This window comes from Sparus aurata, chromosome 9, assembly GCF_900880675.1.
Source record: "Sparus aurata chromosome 9, fSpaAur1.1, whole genome shotgun sequence".
NCBI classification, from domain to species: Eukaryota; Metazoa; Chordata; class Actinopteri; order Spariformes; family Sparidae; genus Sparus; species Sparus aurata.
This window is the reverse complement of record NC_044195.1, coordinates 4,787,790-4,812,587: the sequence shown is the minus strand read 5'-3', so window position 1 is coordinate 4,812,587 and position 24,798 is coordinate 4,787,790. Positions and strand designations below refer to the sequence as shown.

At 41.5% G+C, this 24,798-nt stretch overlaps 1 protein-coding gene across 9 annotated transcripts in view; it reads right to left on the bottom strand.

The window, feature by feature from the left end:
- dgkh (diacylglycerol kinase, eta) overlaps window positions 1-24,798 on the bottom strand; it is an 83,166-nt gene that overhangs the window by 9,870 nt on the left and 48,498 nt on the right. For 5 of the 9 annotated variants that reach the window (XM_030427312.1, XM_030427310.1, XM_030427313.1 and 2 more), the window contains 20 exons: window positions 24,586-24,748; window positions 24,327-24,435; window positions 23,729-23,950; window positions 23,308-23,399; window positions 22,375-22,474; window positions 21,929-22,214; window positions 21,430-21,561; window positions 17,190-17,324; window positions 16,895-17,012; window positions 16,572-16,682; window positions 15,844-15,940; window positions 14,553-14,660; window positions 12,649-12,762; window positions 12,426-12,560; window positions 12,079-12,239; window positions 11,832-11,937; window positions 11,375-11,467; window positions 10,644-10,763; window positions 10,321-10,426; window positions 8,746-8,876 (listed from right to left, as the gene is read on the bottom strand). In XM_030427312.1, the coding sequence (XP_030283172.1) occupies window positions 8,746-8,876; window positions 10,321-10,426; window positions 10,644-10,763; window positions 11,375-11,467; window positions 11,832-11,937; window positions 12,079-12,239; window positions 12,426-12,560; window positions 12,649-12,762; window positions 14,553-14,660; window positions 15,844-15,940; window positions 16,572-16,682; window positions 16,895-17,012; window positions 17,190-17,324; window positions 21,430-21,561; window positions 21,929-22,214; window positions 22,375-22,474; window positions 23,308-23,399; window positions 23,729-23,950; window positions 24,327-24,435; window positions 24,586-24,748 (2,639 nt within the window). Of the gene's footprint in view, window positions 1-8,745; window positions 8,877-10,320; window positions 10,449-10,643; window positions 10,764-11,374; window positions 11,468-11,831; window positions 11,938-12,078; window positions 12,240-12,425; window positions 12,561-12,648; window positions 12,763-14,552; window positions 14,661-15,843; window positions 15,941-16,571; window positions 16,683-16,894; window positions 17,013-17,189; window positions 17,325-21,429; window positions 21,562-21,928; window positions 22,215-22,374; window positions 22,475-23,307; window positions 23,400-23,728; window positions 23,951-24,326; window positions 24,436-24,585; window positions 24,749-24,798 lie in introns of all 9 variants that reach the window. The other 4 variants (XM_030427319.1, XM_030427311.1, XM_030427316.1 and 1 more) reach the window with 4 other exon arrangements.

Below are 24,798 nucleotides of genomic sequence, written 5' to 3'. Positions count from 1 at the left end.
TTGTTTCATTAAATTTAAGTTTAAATATGGACAACTGACGTCATAATATATTAATCAGAATCAGAAATACTTTATTGATGCCCGACGGGAAATTGCAGTGTAGATGCTCCCATTCAACGTCAAGAATATGCAGAAAAATACTACTACTACTACTACTACTAATAATAATAATAATAATAATAATGAAAACTATATATGGTGCATATATAATAGTAGCCTGCTGCAACTTTACTTTTTTTTTTTTTTACCATGAAACGTTATTGTATACATTATCATATGTTATAATGTTCTGTCATGGAGTACATCTCTTCACTGCTGAAAAAAAGAAAGCAGGCTCACTGCTGCTGCAGTTTCTGATCTTGATTTGCAGACTTTGTAAATTTTTTGTCTCCATGATTGTTTTTATTAGTACTTAGATCATAAAATAATCACTGTATTTATAAAAACAACAGTGTTTTTTATTCACACATCTGTTACATTTACATGTCAGGATGTGGTTATTATGGAAGGATTCAATATTTAACTGTCATGTACAGGATATAAAATTTGATTTTTGACCAATGGCAGGTAAGGAAATTTTACCGGCCAAAATATGTTTTGACCGGCCACTGAAGTGTTCACACGACCAGATTTCCTGTAGGAAACACTGAACGGCATAGAGATAACTGTTAATTGCCCACTGATTGTTTTTTAGCAGGGAACTATCTAAACTACTACTTCTTCCTCTTCCTCTACTACTCATAGGTGTGATTGGCAAAGGACAAAAAAGCAGGAAAATATACGGTTCCACTATGTCTCTCTTTACATTTAGTTTGTCCCGATGTTGGCTGCAGCTAAGAAAGAATTAGTTCGCCCCACACGTCCAAAATTCTTAGAACAGAATCAGTGTCCTGCTGCTGCTCACACCGGGTGAACCTCAGTAAAGTCGCGGTTGGACCCGAGTGAATATCCGCTGAATATCCAACCTGAAACTAACTTCAACCCGGTTCGATGGGACGCCTGTTGCAGCCTTTGAATACGATGACGAGGATTTCAGTCACTCAACTTAAACGCTGACTTGTAAAAATTATACAAATAGCAGTAATGACAATCGATTTCAAGACAACTTAGGGTGTAGTGCTTTCACTGTGTGCAACTTAAATTCGCCATTCGCCCATGATATTAAACGACAAAAATCATGTCTTTTATGTATTTATTTATTTATTTTTTGCGGCAGCACTGAATATCCAGCAGTAGAATGCATGTAGGGGAAACATCACACACATCAGAGAACCTTCCACAACGATTGCAGGCTCTGTGGTGGAGCTCTGCTTTGAATGAAGTTCCGTTGTGACAAATAAATTGACTTCTTGCGGAGTGACATGAAGACATGAAGACATGAATCAGAGGCATAAAAAACGTTGACAGCGGTGGCCGGTCATTATGTTTACCAATACCTGACCCGTGCCTTGCGCAACTTGAAACATTTTTAAATGTTGAATGACGGTGGACAGCGAGGGACAAATCTGAAATGCAATCAGTAGATCTGCTGTAGCTGTAAACTGTCTGTTTTACTTTTTGGCATTTATGTTGAAAGTTATATAGCAAAGTCGGCAAATATAAGCAGTCTGCCAATGGCGTGTGTGTCCTATTTATTTTATTCGCCAAAACATATTTTTACACGCATTTGGCGAGTGGCGGGTGCCAATTTGAAACCCTGGTCATATATCATCACAGTAACAGCGTTACATACATTAGCAGCTGTAAACACTCATAAAAACATTAGAAAATGGTTTGGTGCGGACCTGTATACAGAACATATGAGGATTAGTTAACGTTTATAATCATCAGACTTTACAGACGTTACAGGCGTTGTTTTTGGTTCCTCTCTGTTTCCTGAATATACCCGTACGTGTGTGAATGTGTAAATGAGGCATTAACTGATAGCACTTTGTAGAAGGCGCTTTATAAAGTTCACTCCATTGACTTGGATTAGTTCATGGGGCGGAGCTGCCTCTTCCAATATGGCGGCGACGTCGACGTACGGTCCAACGCTGAATGAGGCGTCTATGTATGTCTATGCTGGATGCGGTCCGAGAGCGGAGTCTGTACGGGAAGCAGCCTCATGCTGGAGGCAGCCAGACTCTCTTGTCTCACCTAAACAGCGGCATAAGCGGTGAAATCTCCCCCCAACAGCTGCATCTGTCGCGACATCCCTCCTGGCACTCCTAGATGCCACGGCAGATGTCACGGGTAGCAGCACAAGCAGTGGCACCTCCACCAAACAGCAGCTTCTTCCGCAACATCTCGCCCAAACAGCGGCATTTGTCGCGACATGTGCCACGACATCCCTGCTGGCACTCCTGGATGCCACGGCAGATGTCACGGGTAGTGGCACAAGCAGTGGCACCTCTCGGCAAACAGTGGCACAAGCACTGGCACCTCCTGGCATGCAGTGGCACAAGCAGCGGCACCTCCCGGCACGCAGTGGCACAAGCACTGGCACCTCCCAGCATGCAGTGGCACCTCCGGCAAACAGCGGCACCTGCCGCGACTGCTAGCGGCACCTAGCTGCGGCATCTGGGGGTGCCACCAGAGATGCCGCAGCTGGGTGCCGCTGCCGCAAATTGAGCTTGCTGTCTCTCACATTGCATACGTTTGACAGACAGTAAATATAATTTGACAGTATGCTAGCTAGCACGATTAGCTAACTTTCCAGTCATGTCATTGTCCCCAAATCAATAGCAAGATTTTCACGAACAAATGATCGGCCGTGTGTAATGTTACTGTGGCCGCAGCCTGAAGTAGAGAGCTGAACAGCGAACGGGATGTGAGATTATTCGCGTATCAGTAAATTTAGAGGGGAAGTGTACTTTCTGCAGCTTGTGTGTTACAGCTAGCGCACTGATTTACTGCGGTGAACAGTCAATTTGACTGGAACTACTTAGTAGGTGTCCATATATCAGGGGTTAATGGACACCCTGCAGCCAATCAGAATCGAGTATTCCCCCAGACCATGGTATAATATTTATTAAAACAGGAAAGCAACACATCAAATTTGACAAATGATATGATAAATTGTAGGGTGATGGAATGAGGGGCACAGATATAGAAAAAACACAGGAATGGTTTTTGTGTGCCTGTGTGTGCGTGTGCATAATTGTGTATTTTTTGTGTATTTTTTTACACCATTATTGACCAGAAGATATGTTTAAGTTAATGTTAAGTTTAGAGGCAGATTTCCAATTACACTGTTTGTCCTAGAGCTGTGGAAATGTGTTGATTATAAGATGCACCATGAGGCGATCACAGGAAATTCTGCATCGATGCAGAGACAGAGCATAATCGAGAGTCTGCAGCAGTGTTGGGAAAGTTCACTTTCTACATGAACTAGTTCAAAGTTCAGTTCACAAATGTTAAAATGAACTAGTTCAGTTCATAGTTCATAATTCAAAATTTTGAACCAAGTTCACAGTTCCAAAAATGAACTAGTTCATAGTTCTTTTTTTTTTTTCAATATGTTGCTGCAAGCTATTATTTTTCTAAATTATTGCCACAGCCCATTTAGAACCACAGACAGCAATTGTTCTATCAGTTTTAACACTGAAACTGCAGCTCTCCCACAATATACTGCACAGAAGGTTGTCCAGCTGCCGCTGGGAGATGAAGACAACGGAGCCGCTACTGTACACCGTTAATGTGATTTGGGTGGTAGAGGATCTGTTTTGGCTCGCTGTTGCCGTGTCTTTTGATTTTTCATTCACTCGCACAGACCTTGAAAGGCTCGCCGGGTGCTTTAGTACAATGTGCCGTTTCAGGTTCGCTGTTGACGTTGTTGATGTATGGAGTTGCTTCTTGAAACCCGGCCGGCAAAGTTTACACAAAAAGGTCAGATTTTCCCACCTGGATCATGACTGACCTTTTCATAAAATAGTTTTAAGTAATCATACATATCATCATTAATCATAGATGGCGTATTAATGGTGGAGGCACAGTCTGAGGTAGTGCTGCTGCCTTCACTTGTTTTTGCCGCCATGCTTCACATGTTGATGACGCATGCAGCGGTGCGGCTCCGTGGTGGCTGGTATTGCCAGTGTTATGTCCGTCCAGGACGAATTAATCTGTGTTCGTTTGGTAATGCCTCACTGCATGTTTGGTATGCAGCTGTTTCTGTCTGAACTAGTTAAGTTTCGTTTTGACTGAAAGTAAAGCGAGTTGCGTGCACAAAACTCTCGTCCAGCTTCCTTTTAATACACAACAGCCAGATTGGGTGTTTTTTTCGCTACCTGTTCACGATGTGTTTTAGCCGGTTTTTGCCTGGAAGGCTTGGTGGAAATCTGGCACTGTCTTGAACGAAGTTAAACTGTCAGAACACGCCGTTCACAAACGCCAGAATGAACGCGCTCACAATAAGTTCATCAGGCAGAAATACAGTACGTTCAGTTCACGTTCGCCCAAAACGTTCGTTCATTGAACGCGTTCAGGCACAACACTGGTCTGCAGCTTATGATGATTGTTGATTGTCTGGCCTATTTTATGAACTTGCAAGATCTGAGGAGGCGCTGAGGCGATAAATGTTTTGTTTTTGTAATGTTTATGTTTTGAAAAGACATAGCTTTTATTTTGTAGACTGCTGTAGTATGCTTAGTGGAAGGATTTTCTGAATAATAGGGGAATTTAAATGATAGAAAAAGTGAAGCCAGTGAGGATTCACACCTCCACCAGAGAGCACTGAAGCACTGGTTATTCTTCAACTGTCCAACATAATACTCAGTAGTGACCACAATTCTGTAAGAACCAAAGTTAAAGGGTTATTCCACCCATTTGGGGAGTACTACTGCAAAAAAAGTAGTATAAAGCTTTTTGTGACCCAACATGAGCCCCATGTCACTCAATTACTATGTTGCATTGTGGAAAATGTTGACACAAGGTTACTGTTTTTTTTCCCAGTCCACTGGTATGCATTGCACTCCCTAGCCAGGGAGAACTTAACCACCACTGGAGCCAAAAGGGGCTTTATACTACTGTTGATGTGTAAAACTGGTTGGAATTATTCCTTAAGAGATTGTTATTGTATCAGCATAAAAAATGACAGGCTTTATCAGGCTTTACTTTCTGATCATTGTAATTTCATAGCAATGGTTGTTTCTTCATTGATTGATAGATTTAGGGCAAGTTTACTGTATTGTACTGTACAAATTGGTTTGTGATGCATTCAGGGTGCTTTTAGCACAGTAGTTGACTTGAGTTACTGTTTTGATGACTTGCAACTTGGCTTGACATAAAATAAATGACTTGAGACCCAACTTGGACTGTGGAAGTTAAAGGCTTGTGACTTGACCTAGGACATTTTTGTCTCAAATGACTTTTTTAAAGTCTGTACGTCAGCATTTGACTGTTAAAAGTGATGTGGAGGGAATATGTTTTTATTGAGAGGAAATTTACAAAGTCATTTGTTTTTGTTTGAGTACCATGGTTGACTACACACTTTTTGAACAGGTTAGATGAATTGGTCAGTCATATCATTATTTGTCAGGTAATAATACTTTGTCTTTTCTCAGTAAAAAAATAGGAGACAGCAACCTGGATTGGCAAGACTTGTATGTTTAGGTGGTGTGGAGGGGTTACTTGATTTAGGATGTGACTCGCCTTAAAGATCAGGGCCATATTCACAAAGACTTCTATCTTAACGTTAGGAGTACTCCTAAATCGGACTAAAAGTTTTTATGTAGGAGTCGTTTCTTAAAAGTAATTCACAAAGCCGCTGAGACCGATTTTTAGTTATGAAAACAGTGAACTCCTAAACTAGAAGTAACTCTCTGTTGCTATGGAAGACGTCATTTTATAAGGACGCACTTAGAAGCGGTGACAACGGTGATTGGTTGTTGAGTGACAGGGCAGCCCATTGAAAAGTCATTTAGGCTACGCAATGCATGAAGTGAAAATAAGGAAGTTGCCTACAGCCCATGACAAAGCCTATGAAAAGATATTGGATAAAGACATGTATTTATGAGGAGAATTAAGTGCCCCCCCCCCCCCCAAAGAAAAACGCTTCGGACAAAAATGACAAATTAGAAGATTGCGATGAAAAACGCGAATTGCCAAGCACCCCGCTAAGAACCCAGTTCTAAACTCCAATGGGGTGCAATGTAAAGCTCTTATTTTGAAGACAAAAAGAGAGAGAAAGATAGAGATAGAGAGAGAGAGAGAGACCGCTGCCTCATCAGAATTCCACCATGCACGTAGATGAGACGTGACAGTGGAGCGACTTGAACCTTTGTGAGTTATAAATCCATTAACATAACTTCCTTGTGGGGCTAACAAGTCGCCTTCCACTTATTCAACGTGCTTAAATAAGAGTCATATTTCAGAAGAGTGTCCATTTGTGTTTGTTAAGCTAACTGCTTGTTAATGAGAGATAAGAATAATCTGACAGCTGTCTGTGTCGGCTGTTTATCTGCCACAAATCTTCAGCTTCTTCCAGATATTGAGTTCACTGTGACTTTGCTGTTGTAAACATTGTTGTTCTATCAACAGTCACAGTAGTCATTTTTTGGTTTTGTCACATGTTTAGATGTGTAGCGTCTAATAATAAACCAGTGTTTTATTGCTATTGAAGAATTGCAGCTGAATTGCATGTCTTCCAAACCTCAGTATTATGATGATGAGAATAAACTCATGTTGACAATAATTTGTTGACACAAATGAAATGGCAGTTGCATATCACTCACAGCTACACAAGATACACAGCTAAGAAGTTAGCTTTTAATAAGTACTTTGTTTATCAATTTTACATGAATCAATCTACATATTGTGTTATTAAGGCCTGAAATTTTGTTTTGCATATACTGCCCTTTTCTGACTTTGAGCCCCTGCCCCTCTATAATCATGTGCACGTCCCTGCCACTCTCCATTAAAATTCAGGAATCGTGTGTTGATCCGAGCCATTTCGCAACAATGTCCAGGAGATTGTAACGTGTGTCAAAGACAATTTGTGTATTGATGGAATGCAACTTTTACGATTGACAAAAACCCTATTCGCACGGGACTAGTATAACGTGGGGACCTCCAGTAATTTGTAATAATTGCGGAGGTTGTCTGCGAAATCTCGAAAGATGATTAGATGGATTAGATGGATTACATGCATGGCAGCATGCAGTAAGGAACATTTTTCCATCTTTCAACAGGCTCACCAATTATTATATTAAAAATATCCATATCTAACAGTTGTGCTGCTCCAACAAGGGCTCCGGTGTGATCGACCCGGGGGATAATGTCAGTAAATTCGAGTTAAAACAGAGACTTTGCTTATCCTGTGCGAATGCGCAGCACGAAACACGGACGTGGTGGGATAATTTCTAAATCACTTGAGGTTCCCAGGTAATACTAGTCCCGTGCGAAGGGCTGCATTTTCCCCGTAGACAAATGAGTGTTGCCAAACATTTTAACTCTGGCATTATTGGATTGTTTCTGTTGGTTGGGGACGTTATTGTGTCCCTCACCAACTCAACCTGTCACTCAACAACTTCAGTCCCTTCGCGGTCCATCCAACATCGTTTTGAAAACTCCCTGTCATTTAGCATCTCCAAAACATTCGGCTGTGACCAGGTCTTAGAGAGTTAGGAGTCCTCTGGACTACTCCTAAGGTCTCCCAGACTAAGGTGCTACTTTTAGGCTTAAAATGTTTTGTGAATTACTCTTATTTTCAAAAATTAGGAGTCCTAAAGTTACGACTGACACGCCCATTATTTTTAGGAGTTGCTCCTAAATTCAACTGTTAGGAGCTACTTTTAGCCTTAAGATTCTTTGTGAATACGGGCCCTGATATGTACAATTTAGTGGCATCTAGTGTTAAAGTAAAAGTCAACTTCTTGAGAAGAAAAAATAATTCTGGATATTATATTTTATCTTTACCAAAAGATCCCCTTAAATCCAACACACTTGGACGTTAAACTCAGGATTTGACTTGAAACAACCCTTGACTTGCCTCAAAAAAAAAAACAAATTGGGACTTGCTTGAGTCTTGGACCAAATTAAGAAAAGATGAGGAATACAAATACCAAGTATAAGAAGTATGTCCAACATGATGCCATTATATTTTTTTTGCTAGGGTGGGGGGCTCATTCTTCAAAGCTCTGCAGCCCATATAGGTGTTGATGCTCGCATCATGGTTTTTTCTCAACTTTCCTTTTGTATGTCAAAAAGGGTGGCAACATCGTTCCCGTGACAACGGTTGTATACACCTACAATTTGAGGAGGAAGGCGTCACACAAATGTCACACGGATCAGAACAAATTCAAGTGAAGATGTGTGAATGTGTTATCCGTGCAGCCTGTGCATTTGTGCAAAAACACCTACTAATTTCAGTCTCCTGTAAACTCCACAGGACTCAAACCATTCGAGTTGAGCCAGTTTAAATATCGCACCTACACTTACTGCCTGGATTTGTACTTCTGGCCCTCGACAATCAGCCCAGCTCTGTTTGGTGCTCCCTGCCCTGTAGGCTTCCCCTCTTCAGCAGATACACAGTGTTAGTGGGTTACAGCAAGTCTCTTTCACCAAGCAACAATCAGACAGTATAAGCCAAGCAGAGCAATGCAGCGCAGCGCAAGAGGTGGCAAAACAGGGAGACATCTAACAGATGAAAGACCATAAGAGATACAGTAGAGCAAGAGATAGAGAGAAAGAGTAGCTTGTGGGTTGGACGAGAGGGTTCACACAGATTCACTGAGGGACTGAGGTGTGGTAACAAGCGTGTGTGTGTACCTTCAGGTCTCTCCTCTCCAGGTGAAGTAGCTCCGAGCCTCTGATGTCGTGTCGGATGAAGGTGTCTCTGTACTCCCCCAGACTCAGCTGTTCCAGCCAGACGCCCACTTCCTCTGTGCCCCATCTCTCCACTACACACACACACATACACAAACACACACAGAGACACACACACAAAGCAGAGCAGAGAGAGGCTCAGGGCGCCTCACAGGTATGCGCGCACACACTGCCATACACCAAAAACTGTTGCTCCCACACCTCACTCATTCTTTGTCTGCCTATGGCATGTTATCATTCAAACAGCATCACAAATAGGCACAAATTGTGGTAAATCATTGAAGGAAAAGAAGGAGAAAAAATGGAGGGAGAGCATCAGAGAGGAAGGGAGAGCAGTGGCGGCAGCTGGCGATAGAGAGAGGAATTTGACAAAGGTCAAAGGTTGGTCAGAACAAGGCAGTTGCTAATGCCTTTCCAGGAAGGCTGGGAGCATGCATATAATCGACCAGTATCAGAACACACAGAAAAAGTAGGAGGTACTGGGAGGCGGAAGCCTGTGCAGGAAATACAGCCCAACTAATCAGTAACCAGCCCGTTATGAGAGGAAGGGCTCTTCAACCTGGTCTGGTTGTTGAACCTACTCTTATTATCCCTAGTATGTATGAAAACATATAGCCACTCAGTGTGCAGCAACATCATGTCAGAGTGGAGTGTTTGGTCAGCTCAAACCTGATACTCAATATGTAGCAAATATTTGATTTATGGCTGGTTTGTGTTCATATAAAATATTCGATCCCTGCAGGCTTTCTCTTGGTGCAGCCTTGTTCTTGCCTTTGCGCCTTCTGTAGCCATGTTGACAGCTAGACAGGAGCATGAATGGATGGGATGGTATGAGTTGATGATAAGGGTTACACTGTGGGAAATAAGACCTCAAACACACACACATTCTTTTTTCTTTTGTTTTTGTTTTTTTTTTTTTACCAAGGGATTACAATGCAGTAATAGCTTTAATCAAGGACAGTAATGTGATGGTAGTGAGGGGCATTGTGACGTCCATTGTAACCACGACGACTGTCGGCGGAATCACGTTTGTTTGTTTGTGTGTACGTGTGTGAATGTGCACCTTCATCATTAAGTGTGTAAAGATTAAGCACCTCAGTCAATTTTACAGTAAGCAGCTAACGGTTGTCGTATTTAATAATCTGCATATGTACTGTGCTTATTTGATCACAGGTGCAAAATAATTTCTGTGGCTGCCAAGACAACCTAAACAAAACTACATCCATACTATTTCAACTTCAACTTTACACCATTATTGACAAATCAAATCTCACTCGGTCTTTTATGTAGATTTACTTGAAGCACAGTAAATATTTGAGCTTTCAGTTTGTCATTCAGCACATTTAATGCTACCGTCCTTCCCAATGAAAGGCAGCAATAATCATGATATAGTTTGAGGCAGACAGAACACACAGAATACTGTAAACATGGCAGATGGACTCTGACTGATTCCCCATCCTGAGCAGATGTAAGCAGCCTGTCTGTTGACTTCTGAGGGCAAAGTGGGTACAGCCCTACCTGACTGAGGACTCGTCTTCTTGGCGGCCTTCTCTTTCTTGAACTTGGGCACTATTCGAAACATGCTGCTGCGACTGTTCCTCTTGCCGTAACCCAGTGAGTGGTCCTGGTACATAAGCACAGTCAACCTATAGCATTTCATTTAGCTACTCAGCTCTCCCGTTACCTGGAGCCATGTTACATTAAAGACATTCAGAATATGTGTGCAGATGGCTTTTAGTTATGACCGTCTGGAGTACAGGATGTTGTCTTTCATAGGACTGCTACAAGTTATGTGTGTGCACCTGTCCATCCATGTGTGAGTGTTTGCTAAGGCTGCTTACCTCCTCATCATTTGGCTGCAGTATATGGTAGAGCCAGGGGATCTCTCCCAGTTTGCCCAATTCCAACTCCAAACTCTGCAGGGCATTGGACAGTTGCTCCTCCTCTGGCGGGTCCAGTTGCTGCAAGGACGAACACACAAGGCAAGAACAACAACTGTGTTGAAATCTGAGGTTGTGCTGATGAATTCTGGAAGGATGAAAAGGGTCTTTTTGTGTAAGCACAAACTTTATAAACACTTATTTGTCCCTCTGTTAGAAATGAGCAGCTCCTTGAGTGCAGACAGAGAAGATAACTCCCAGATAAGTGCAGGCTCCAACTGTCACTGCTGTTTATAAGCATGTCAAGTGAATTGTGTTGTTGCTTGTAATTTATGTACAAAGATGTGTATATTCTGAGAAGTATGCCAATTTTGTAAACTTTCACAATGTGAATGACTTTGTGATCAGCTTGCTTGGTTGAATTTATCTTAGGGCTTTGCCCATGTCTTGCCTATTACTGTCTTTTATTGTCTAGTTTGTTGCAGCAGTTCCCTTAATGTGAGAAAAATTCCTCCCACAGGCGACAACAGAGTAACTTTAACCTTAACTCCATGCAGCAAACTGTCAGTCAGTCCAAAAAATAAGACTCCATATTATATTCAGCTAGAATCATTCTTTAATCATAGTAAGGTTGAAACACGCAATATGTAATAAATGTAAAGACTGTCTCCAAAACATCCATAATGACTCACCAGAGAGACTCGGCCCAACAGAAGGGACTCTGTCTCATTGTACAGAGCCTTGACAGTGCTGGCCACCTCTATAGCTGTGTTCCTGGTCAGACTCTAGAAACAAGACTACAGTTATTCACACATCATACAGTATATACAAAAAACACAGTGCACTCATCGCTAAATAACCCCAACCATAACCATAGCCTCTACTAACCTAGATCTAACCTTACCCTTACCTAGTCTTCACTTCAATTTAATGATTCAGGGGGACTTGAGTTTTGTTCTCATGAGGAAAGAGTGTCGCCCCCAATGAGACTGTGTAAACAGATGCCCACAATATAAGTTATACACACTCACTCAAACACTGGATTTAAACTTGTAGTAAACATCTAATCAAATGACACAACACAACATGTCATTGCTCGACCTCGGAGGAAAACAACTCTGTGTTGTGTGATATATGATAATAGCTAACCTCTGGGAACTTCGGGTGTGTTTTGTTGATGGCGTGGGAAGCAGCATTAACAGCATGAGCCAGCTCCTGCTCTAAAAGCCCATTGGTCTTTGCAGCCTCGCATATCCTGTGATCAGACAGAGCACATGTCAATGGGCACGATTCACGTTAAACAAACAAAATGGCAATTTCCTGGATTCTTCATATATGTGTAAGACCTGTGGATCCATAGATATTCATGTTATTGAGAATATTCGTGGCAGTTTACCTTGTAATGAGCTCCTCGGCAGCCCGGGCACACATCTGCACCAGGGCGGCCTCCTCCTCTGTAGCCAGATCCACAGACTGCTGTGGGTAGAGGTGAGGCCTCAAAGGAGGCTTATCATACTTCAGTTTGTCTTCCCATGACTTCAATGTGTTCTCAAACGCCTGCAGGAAAAAATCAAAGGATGACTATTTCTATTATGTATAGCAATTCTTCTAAAACTTGATCCATTGCCATCGCCACTCTTACCCAGAGCCCAACCTCCTTACTTAAGTAAGTCATTATACTCCTTAAACATTATATTCCAGACACCTTCAGCTCCTAGCTGAGCCCCACTCCCTCTCTCTCACCCGGTCTCTGGTGAGCATCTGAGCTCTGTTTTTGTGCTGGATCTTGATGACACCAGGCGGCTGAATCCAGGCCTCACCATCCACTTGAATGGGAACCCCCTCATCACCCAGGATAGTGATCTTCACAGTTCGACACTGTTTGGGCAAAGAAGCTTAGGTTAGATGTACATATTCTTTACTGTACAGGTCTTATTTTTATATTCTTTTAAGTCTGTATTCTCACCTGTGCTATGCGGTGGTGCTGCAGTTTAATGACTCTGGACACAGCCATCTGCATGCTCCCAAAGACAGCCACAACTTCAAGGATCTTATCATCAAATGACGGGGCACAGAAGATCTGCACAACACAATAATGACATTCAGGAACTGTGGGTGTAGTACCATGCTCAATCTGTTGATTGTGGACTGTATAACATTCATACTTTTTACCCAATCTGTGGCACTAAATCCCAAAGAATGCCCCTAATAGCTTTAAAGTTTACTTAGAAATGTACTGTTCCCTGACTGACTGGTTCAAAATAAAAAAATAAAAATGATATAGAAAAAGGGCAGGACAGTACATCAAAATTATCTTGTTATTGTGATATGAGACAATACAGTATATGATCTTAGATTTTGTATATTGTAACAACATGATATGACCAAAGTGTTTCCTTTCTTCTGGTTTTAAAGGTTCATTACAGTAAAGTGATGTCATTTACTGAACTTACCAGACTGTTCTATACCTCTCTGTACCCACTTAGTCATTATATCCACATTACCGATGTGTGAATATGTTCTCAAAGTACCAGTAGTCATCTCTACAATATTGTTATGAATTTGATATGAAGGTCAACAATATTGTGATATTTGATTTCATAATACTGAGATATATATTGTGTACTGTAGTCATGACCAATGTAGACAAAAAATAGAGTTCTGTATAATCAATAGAAACAATTTAATTTCATGCATTTGAGCTCACACATAAAATTACACCAGTCTTGTCCTCTATTATTAATGCGACAGGGAGGGTTTGTAAAACAACACATCTGTCCTTCTTCTGTACTCATAAAAAACTGCCTCAGAGGAGACATTTTCCCCTCTGGCTCAGTTTAGTTGGAGAAATGAACGGTCTCTGAGTGAAGAGGCTGTTATTGATCTCTGTCAGCAAACTGCCCTTGAAAAGGTTACAGTAACATTGAGTCAGCATCGGCCTAAGTACTAAGAGAGAGGCTCAGCAAAAAAACTGCTGCATAGGTAACATTTTGCAGAGATTAAATAATCAAAGCAAATAATCTGATGGATTGTCATTTGGGCCCCCGGCCACAAGATGGAAACCAAAACACATTCAGCAAAACGTTCAGTCCTGAACTTATTACATAAGAAGAGCTAGTAGGATGTTGATCAGTGACAAAAAGGATATATTTCCCCCTTTCATCAATTTTGGTGTTAATTTGTTTTTCAAGTATATTTTCAAACGTTGATCAGCAGAACTACAGATCAGATGCAGAGTCTATAAATGTACGATTATATCACAAAACAAGTGGATCCATTCAATACAAAGACGAAATGTTTATTTCACTGTAGGTCTGTGTTTACATGTGTGTGTTTACGTGTGTGTGTGTGTGTGTGTGTGTGTGTGTGTGTGCATGTGCATAAAGACTAAGTTTAACTAAATGTCCTCTACTAGTTGCAGTTTCCTCCTCTCGAGCAAAATGGTTACGTAAGGCCAAATGCACATGCTATATGTGTGTGTCCAAGGGTCACCTCTGCAGGGGCTCACTTAGGGGTGTGTGTATGTGTATGTGTGTATGTTTGTGTATCTGAGTGTGTGCAAACTGACTCTAATCCCCTGTGCTCCCAGCCTTAAACAAACAAGCACAAATATCTCTCTGACCATCCCTCCCCCTGCACCACCAGGCCATCAGGGTCATGTTTAAGTAGGCTCATTGCACAGTTAATGTAAAAAAAACAAGAGAGAGAGACAGAGAGACAGAAACAGAGAGGGGAAGCCTTGGTGCAGAATGCGGGCCGACTTCTGACACTGACAATGTGATTCAAGTCACCTACAAAGAGCACTTCCAGCAGGACAGAACATTACACAGCATTCAGTGTGAACATCTAGTGTACAGGAAATGTACTCACATCATCCTCCTTGGTGCCGCCCCAAAAGTTGGTCCCGCCTGCGTAGCTAGGAATGTTTAACACTGCGATCCCCTGAAGGCTGGGCAGGGGGATGTACTGGCCATCACACTGGGAAAGATAACAACCAAGTTCAGCTCAGCTGGACCAGTGACGTAAAAGTTGAAGTGTAAAATCATTTACCATCATTTATAAATATTTTTCCTTTTTACAATTTGGTGTTTTAGGACCTACAATTATAGGATAGTGTTATGGCACACATGAACTTATTCTTCCTTTGGAATATAAGTCGATCGCTTTTCTGTCTTGATGTCAATAAGAAAACATTAGACCAAATAAAAACTAAGTTTAACTTCTAGGGTCAAAGAAAAATATGCAAGGATATATATCAGCAAATGGATTGCCTCTGAGCCCACTATGGATCACATTGTAAATAATGAAGTAAGCTTAATTGATCATTAGAAAACAAAGATTTCTTGTAGAAGTAATTGCTTTATTATTTGTGATTCTTTCCCTTCTGTAGTATGGTCCTGTATCTGCATGGGACTACTACATAAACACTCTTCTTTTTGTTTGTTTTTTAGCTTTGTTTGAGCATTAGGGGAATATATCATCATGAATGTACTTGCTTTTGTTTTTCTCAGAGAGCACTGAATGGATATGTTGGTCTTGGTATTTATTTGTAATTTCTTTCAGTGTTGTTGTAAATGTTCACATCTGGGATGAATGGATTGGGGTAGATGGACTATATTTTTGTTTTGTGGGTTAATGTGGGTTAACTATGAAATAATAATAATAAAATATACTGTTAGAGGCTGATTGACATCGACAGTATGACTCCTATTGCTGACGAGATGAACACACCATCCACTGGGGTGTGTTTGAGGCCCCGTCCAGACGACAACGCTCTTTTGCGAAAACGCACACGTATGTGTGTGTGGCAGCAGTTATGAAAGTATTGTTGCTCTGAGCAGTCAGAATCACTTTGTAAACACATTGAAGGTTCAAAATACGCTGGCCAGTTGCAGAACCATGCTTCACTGTACATCTACAACACCTTTATTAAATTGATTATTAAATATAAGTTCAAGTGATTCAAGAGTGTTGAGAGGTGGTGAGTCACATCCTTATTTAAACCGCTCCCTAATTTTTGCTGAAGGTCTGGCCATCAGCTGCCTGGGTCTATATATTTCTATATATTTCCAGTAGATCGATTGTTTTTGGACTAATGCAAGGTGCAATGGGGCTGTGCAAGATATACATATGGCATGACCTCTGCTGTGCTGTTTCTCACCTCTAGCTGGACCTTCTGCTCCAGGTTCTTGTAGGTTCTCTGCAGAAGCTCCTTTGTGCCCAACACACCATACCACATCATGTTCTTGGTACGACTCCTGTGTAGGAGGAGCAGAGAGTGACATTACATTTCTGGTGAAGAAGGAAAGGGTTGTGTAATTAACTGAGAAAAGCTGAAAATGTTGTTGTCTGAGCACTGTATGGAAAAGAATGGTTGTTTGACACACGACAGATGGATGGACGTGTGTAGCCATAGACTTAGAAATATGTTCTATGCATTATGAGCATTGATAGTGGATTATAGCCTACAGTGTTTGTATTTCTGGACACAAATGGACACCATGTAGTTTTGGAGAAGAAATTAGAACTCAGAATTTGAATATTCACAATATTAATGAGGTAAATCAGAAATATGTTGTCTTTTCCATTACTGGCGAAACAAGCCGTTCTCAGAGGAAAATAAGGTCCCAGAACACTGTTTGAAGGTGGCAGGGTCCGCCACATATTAACAAAATAAAACAGTAGGAAACTGTGGTGTCCTTTAATGTTAGTTTATTCAGTTCATTCAGTCACGGAAACAGTTTTTTACTTCGTTTGTTTAGGCAGAAAAGTAATCAGTCAGTGAAGATCCTTCTCTTCTTATTAAAATGTCTTCCCCAGAACTACTGAATGGAAATAGCAGTTGCTTGTGGCTGAGAGATACCTGGGCGTACCTGAAATGTGTCTCACCTGCATTTCTCTGGGTGCTCCTCTCGCTTGTTGTTGAACTCCAAGGAGATCTTGGCATCTAGGCCGATGCCAAAATAGTTGTTCATCACACACTTCTCCATGTAGCCCTCTCTGGATGGAAAAACAGCCACACATCGGACAAACAGTTAAACTCACACATAAATAATCACAGATAAATATCAAGGACAAATAGAGGGACAAATATGGATATAGATTTGCGCATTGATGGCGAGAGAAGGATGAGAAGACACATTACAACCCGACAGATTTTCTAACAGAATGATAACAATGGGAGGAGGTGCACTAAGAGTGATGGCTCTTACAGGGAGTCGAGGTCGGGGTCAATGAAGGGTGTGGCACCGAAGGGGTCAATGTTAGCCAGCAGCATCTTGCTAATGATGGAGCTGCCAGCGATGGAGGCAGCCAGACCTGCCCGCAAGCCTGCACACGCGCACATGCGCACACAGACACAGACACACACACACACACACATCTGTCACATGTGTTGAAATGTCCAAGTGATCCTGTTCTTGTTTGTTAGGTTAAGGTCAGATGAAGGAGTATAAGTTATATTCATGTTTTGAAATATATACGATGTGTAGTCTTGTGTGTGTTTACCAGGACAGATGATGCGTGTGTTGAGTACAGGGAGGTTCTCCTTGCTGGTGGTGAAGGGGGTTATGGTGAAGGAGCCACAGGACTGAGTGCTGCGGCTCACCCTCCTCTCCGTTGGCGAGCAGGGACTCTTAGCAGCTGCACACACAGAGACAAGAAGTCATTCATAGTGTCATGGTTTTGTTCCACTCAAATCTTAGCTACACATTCCTGGCACATGCGATGATGGGTAGACATCACTTTTTTAATATGATACCACCTTCTCATTCCACCAGAGGGCGTGACAAAACTCACTCCAGCTGTCATGAAGGGCCGGGTTGTGATACACAGAGGAAGACAAACAAATTTCTTCAAGTACAAGCTATGTGAATTGACAAGGATTAGATCATGCTTTTACTCTGAAGGATTTGTAGGGTAGGGTCCCTTTTGTTGTTTTGGATTAGACACTGGATTCATTGGTCTTGTCAAAATCATGAGGATTTAACATATATTCTGGCTGACTGACATTCTGTAAAAATATTTGTCTGACTTGAAATCTGCTAGCTCAGTTAGGTCGTGTTGCACAGCCCTGAGCATCTATAGCTTCATGCTGCCTCTCTTCTTTTTAGCTTTCGGTAGTTATGCATTTTTCCATGTCAATGCACAATGACCGCTTATGAACACTGCGTGTTTGCCACATAGCAACTTTGCATACACTGACCTCACGTGAATCCTCTATGGGCATACAAACACGTGCAGGATTTGCAAACATTTACTGACGGATTTGACCAAACCAACTATCCCTACTGGTCACATCCTCTGGTTGCTCGGCGTGTTTGATTTGTGTCCAGGTCAGGAAAAAGTAAGGAGGCATTATGAGGAAACAAGGAGAGGATACAAAACAGAGGGTTTGACTGATACCTCCTAGTCTTCCACTGACTGGAAAATGTGTGGAAGGAAGGAAGCAGCCTCATGATAAACAGGAAGAACTTCTGCCCCTAAGACAATAACACATCCTGTGGCCAACGCGCACACACTCACCGAGGCACAGAGACATTTACACAGAGTGACATGCATGTGTGTCCACACTACACACATTCAGACACATATGAAACAGACACAAAGGCCCTGCCAACACAGTTTGGACAGGTACAATAATGTATTATTAAAGACGTTGACTGGTGCAGAGACTGAAGATAGAGAGATAATCAGCATAGTCTGGTGCAAGAGCTGGGATATCACAGGAGAGCACAGTTTCTCCATGCACTTTCACCACTAATCCTTGAGCTTATTTATGACAGGAAACATAATTTGCGTCAGCGGTACTTTTTTCCATTAGCTGTGTGTCTGGTTCTCTGTGGTGCAGGGAGTCCAATATCCACAAGGTGGCAACATTTAAATTCTGTGTGATATCACTGTTGCATCTATTTAGTTCCAAGTACAACACACTTATTTAATACCATTTCTACAATAACATTATTCTATTATTGAGAGGAGAAGAATATTGGCTTTTATATCGTTGTCTATTCTCGTGTTTACCTGACTAATGGGAATACTGGAACAATATCTCATCCCTCAGTTCAAGAAGGGAAGGAATGTGTTTTAATCAACTGAGTCAAATTCTAGTTAGTCAAGGCCTCAAACACTCATTCAGGGTCTTGACAGCTATTTTTAATCACACTAGTGCAGTGCCAGTAAGAAAAGTGTATTCCTATAGAAAAGTGGGAGGTTAAGCAGCTTTTTCATGGATGGCCAAATGAGGCTGTGTTTGAAGGTGGGACGTCAGGGATATTTAGGTTTGTTGTGAAATCCGATATTCCAGGGTATAATTGGCCGTTTTTGACTATTTTTGATTTTGCCATTATATTTCACCTTAAAAACTATTTACTTGGTGTCATTATTTTCAGCACAACCTCACATGTGTGACTGTACAGTTATTTTTTTATTTTGACATACTGTATGAACACAATGGACCTAAAATCATTTCTCATTTCTCAATCATTTTTACTGTGAAAACCACAAATATGTTTAACAAACCATTTTTTACTTGTAATGCAAATATAAATTGTTGTTTGCTAAATTTGTGCATACATTTTAAACATTTACGAAATTATATGTAACTATTTACATTTAAATGCAGGCAATGCTCAGGTCTGCCTGAGCTCCTTCCAGCTGAATGAAGAGCTGGACTGCCTGCTCCACATTCAGCTTCTCCTCATTGTTCTGACTCATTAAACAAAAAACCGACTCCACTACACACTAAACACACTACACCAAACACTACATAACACACTAACTACACACTCCAAACACGCTAAATGTCACAAATCTCTCAACTCTCAATATCTCTGTCTCTACACTGACCATCGTTCGGCCTGTCAATCATCCGCCTAGGTCCCTCCCACAACTTCCTGTTCCTCAACAACCAAACTTGCTGCTTGGACACTTTCGTGACAAAAGCCTGTTTTTACCGTTTCTTCCTGCACCAGACACAAAGCAAACGTGACGGCAATGTTTGCGAAAAAGCGTGGCGGACATTATTTACCCTAAGTCCGGTTTTGGACGTGTCGGTGCGTCCGGTCTGTCGACTCGGGGTGTGGGCCATGTAGCTAGCGGCTAGCAGCTAGCTGCATCCACAGATTCCGATTCCACTTTGTTGTCCGCACGTCTCCGGATCTCCTCAGACCCGAACAGACTCGGTCCGGACTCGTTTAATCTCATTAATCCACAACAGTCAGTTTAGATGAACAGAACAGAACGGGACCTAACCACCAGCAAAATCCCGGTCCAGCTCGCGCCGCTGCAGGTATCAATCCGCTTGTTTCTTCAGGTATGTCGTGGGCTTGAGCTCTGCAGTGATTGGCTCTGGTGCGCACGTGACTGTGGTGGCTCCGGTGGACAATGCTCGGCGGAATTTGTAAAGCATTTATGAAATAATTTAGTCACGGTATCATTGCAGTCCAAGCAAATGCTTAGATGCACACCACTGAACCACGCAGCAGCCATGTTGAAAGTCTCGGGTCAGTGTGATCCTGATCCGCAGAGATATTTGACTAACAGAAACACACACACACACACACAGACAGACAGAGATTCCGTGCTTTTATAGAAAGATTTTTAATCTGATTTTGACACAAATAATCTTTTTCCTATTCAATAATTGCAGGTAAGTATAAAAGAAGGTATAATTTTGTCCCACACCGTGGCAGGTTTTATGTAGGAATATGGTTATTAGAGTAAATTATATTTGTTTACATTTTGCATAGAGGTAACTGCAAGTATAAAGTAAAAGGTGAAAGTGTTAGATTTAGTGGATGATGTAAAAACTTCTAACATCAGAATTTGGGACTTTCACCCAAGATAGCTTGATACATTTTGACACAACGAAATTGAATTATTTGGTTATTATATGAGATCAAATATAAATAGATTATAAGGATAATAAAAAGGGAAGATCCATCCAAAAATGAAAACTCATCATCTACTCACCCCCATGCCAAGCGCAAGTCAGGTGAAGTTTGGTAGTCCAACAAAACAACAAAACACGTCCCCAACTAGTTGCTTCTATAAATACAATGGTGAGTTAGCTAACTGTACGTCCCATTGTTAACTCAGCACATAAATGTTTCTTATGTTAAGTCAATGCACTGAGCAGTCATCTGTGTCAACAGATGACTGCTCATCTTTTTCAATAGAAACATGATGAATGAAGGAGCCTGTCTGTCAGGCTAACGCTGGATGGGTTAATGTCCACTGGCTTCAAAGCTTGTGAGTCAAACATGCAAGGCTTGACAATATCACTTAACTACTTAGTTACTTAAGTAAACATTAACTGTTGTTCGAGTGAAACATGGGAAAACTGTGTCTAAATGCACATCACATGTTGCTGCTGTAATGTTTATAGCCTGATGGAACTGCACTTTTCATTGACTAAAACTAGTCAAGACTTGAACTGTGAGGGGTAAAAATGACTAAAATGTGACCAAAATGAAAAAGCATTCCATCTACAGACAAAGACCACTGAATCAAACACAGCATCTTTGAAGAGACAGTCACTGAGCTGGTAAAGTGGAGGACTTGAAAATATAACAAGCAAAGCTGGACAACCTAAGCATTTTGGAAATGGCCCAGGATGGAAATGCATTAGGGCCACAGAGGTACAGAGGTTGCCTGCAGGTCACAGGTCACAGATTTGCAATGGGACCAGGCCAGACAGGTCGGAGATATGAAACAGGGTCCAAGCAGCAGAAGCAGAAGCACTTACATGGTACTGCTTCCAGTTCCTTGGTATCCTCATCCTTCTCAGTGTCTCTGTTCTCCTCCTCGCTGTCCTTTCTGAACTCCAGGGAAGAGGGCAGCTCGGTATCCTCTGTATGGGCGTTCTGCTCATCAACCACTAAACACGAAACACAGGAGGGTTAAAGACAATGCCACAGTGTATGTACAGTACATGCTTCTACCAGTTCCTGTTTCTGTGTGTTGCATTTCCTAGCCAGCTATGCTGTGATAAAATAAAATATGGCGATATAGTGTCTATTGACATAACAGCTGAGATGATTGTAGGGCAGATAATCATCTGGATTAACAAAAGCAAAATCACTTTTAAGTGTTGATTTCTGCCTCAGCATAAACCTGCTTCTTACACAATCTCCAAACAAGGTCTTAAAATATATGCTTGTCTGAAATAAGCAGTTTCCTTCACAGAAAACACTGTGTAAACTGGATTAAGGTGGGTTCTCCCTCCATAGCTCTGTATGTGTTACCTCTCTCAGCCTGTTCTATGATCTGTCGCACAGCTTTCTTCAGACTGTTGGCCCTGAGCATAAGCTGCTCTCTGCTTTTGAACAGCTGGTGTCCTTTCTCCGTCTCCTCCTCCTCCAGCTTCTCCTTCAGCTCTGTCAGACTCTCCTCGCTGGCCTCCTCCTCTTCCTCCTCCTCCTGCTCCTCCTCTACAATAGGAGGTGTAGAGTGGGGATGTTGAGGTAGAGCCTGGCACTCTGTGTTGAGGGTCTGGAGGAGGGAGTCCAGTTTCTCATTCAGGATGGCACACTGTGGGAGACACACAGAGGAGAGGAGACAAACAAATGCTAGACAGAGTGCTGTGGCAGCAGTCAGAGCATGGTGAAAAAATCAGAAACTTAATATACAGGGAGTTGCCTTGCAGCACAGGCGGATGATGGATGTTAACTGCATTGTTTTTGAGGCTTACTTTCAGAGACATTGTGTCACACTCCTCAGCGTTTTCTGCACTTTTTTCATAGGCTTTCCCCACTTTGGCAACAAAATCCTTTACCGTTTCGCACAGGATTCTAAGAAACAGGAAGAAGACTTCAGTTTTTCTTGAATTATATGAGAAAGAGAAGATGAGGTCAATCAGAGCTCTTGTTGCTATTGTACAGAACAGGCAGATGGTCTATAGATTTTTTTATGGTCCTTTCTCATTTATAATTCTGCAGTTTCATTATTTATCTTAAATATTCTTAATTTAATAACTATATCAGCATTGACTGTTTACAAGAAAACTTGTAGCACAGTATCACCTATAAGCATTCAAACACAATGGCTTTACCTACAAGTAAATAATGATAATTACAATAACTAGAGATGGAGATGGCAATTTCTGAAGAAACTGCGGTATGAATGCAAAAACTGCATTAAAGCAGAAAAATGCAAAAAAGCATTAATGGCTTTAAAGGTGAATGACACCAAACATGTATGAAAGATTCGGAATATTTCAACTTTTGTTGAAAAGCTGACACTAAACTTAATTGCTGGTTTGTTTCAAGTAGCAACCTAAGGAGTATGAAAAATAGCTTTCAGCATTTAAACCAATAGTAATAAAAATTAAACATTTTAACAATAATAATAATAATAATAATAATAATAATAATAATAATAAAGAAGAAGAAGAAGAAGAAGAAGAAGAAGAAGACGAAGAAGAAGAACTTGTATATGAATGGAATATGGAGTAAGAATGAACTTAAATAAAGTACACATTAAAATATAAGTCTTGTGTATTAATGATAGTGTCAGGGTCAGTGATAAAAAAGAGTTTCTGAAATCTGTTTCACACTGTTGTAGCCGGTTATTTTCTGTTGATTTTAGTCAGACTGTCTGATGTCATGCTGCTGGTAACACTTACTTGGCAGAGGAGATGACCACAGAGTGCTGCTCAGAGTTAAGGATCTTAGTGAGGTGAGCAGCAACTGAGTCTTCATAAGCTGAAATGTGAAACTGGACAGAGAACACACAGGAACAATGTACGTAGTATGCATGATATTTGTTAGTGTTTAGAAAACAACAGAAAGCACTACAGTTGAAAGCAGATTGCTCTCATCAATACTTGAAACATACAACATTTTAATATAATATATTGCATGGTCTATTGCATAGCCCTTTGTTCAGTTTTGAACCTAAACTAAGTTGAATTTGAATTAAAAATGCTATTTCCTGTTTCCTGCACATGCTCAACTACCTCCTACTCACGTCTTGTGTCTGGAAGCCCTGCTGGGTTTGATTGTGTCTACTGATGCGTGTGAATATCTGTCAACTTCTGTGAGTACCTGGCAGTTGTCAGCTCCTTCAGGCGTGGTGGGGCAGCTGTGTTTGGGTGGGATCTTAATCTCATAGGTCATGATGCTCCAGCGGTCCAGCATCTTGGTGCTTGCTCTCTCCAACTTCTCCAGGATCTGAGGCAGCTGTGTGTCATCGTCACATGATGGGCCCCAGCCCAGCACGCGTGCCAGATCATTGCCCGTGCCTAAGGGCAACACCCCCAGCTGGCACTGAAACACATGCAGAGGGTTTATTTGGCATCAGGGAATGCCTTTGGCACTCAAAATGAGGTTTGTGTGTATGTGTGTGCATGCCTGAGTGTGTACAATGAGTGTATGTCTCTATGTAAGCTGGCCAGGAGCAAAGGCAAAAAGCTCAACTGGCACATTGACCAAGGACACATTTCCCAGTTTCTATCTACTTGTGCGCACACTATTCTGGCAATCGTTTCATTCATTTATAGGATTACCTACCTGATATGTTTGTGACAGAAAGCATGTGCGGTTAATGTAATACAGGATAAAACAAAAGATAACAATCCTACTGGTAATATCAATAGTTTAGCTCAATGCTGTTTTTATTGACATCACAATTTCATTACAGTACCTGTTTGTGAAGATTTAGTTTGTCAATCTCTGAGAGCACCCAGCCCACACTCCCATCACCTCCACACACCAGGATCCGGAAGTTGTCAAACTTCTGAAACAGGCGCAGACTGACAAAAATACACACATGCTTACAGTATTCATTATTCTGTAGGGTTATATTACAACTACAGTAAATAATGCATATATTTATGGATGTTTTATGTGTCTATATCCATACACATAAGAATTCTGGGCACTATTTCAGTTTGAGTCCTCACCCAAGATGAGGCCCACCGTTGACCAGGTCAAAGACTTGAGCCGGATTGAGAAGCTGCTTAAAGCGTCGCAGGAATTTCACTCCCTGGTTGTCGCCACTTTTGGAGTTGACAAACACCAGGAGGGGACTAGCACATGATGGGGGACAGGTGGCCTTCCAGAAGCCTGAGGAGAAGTGGCAACAGAAAAGGTGAAAGTGAGTCATCTGTTGAATG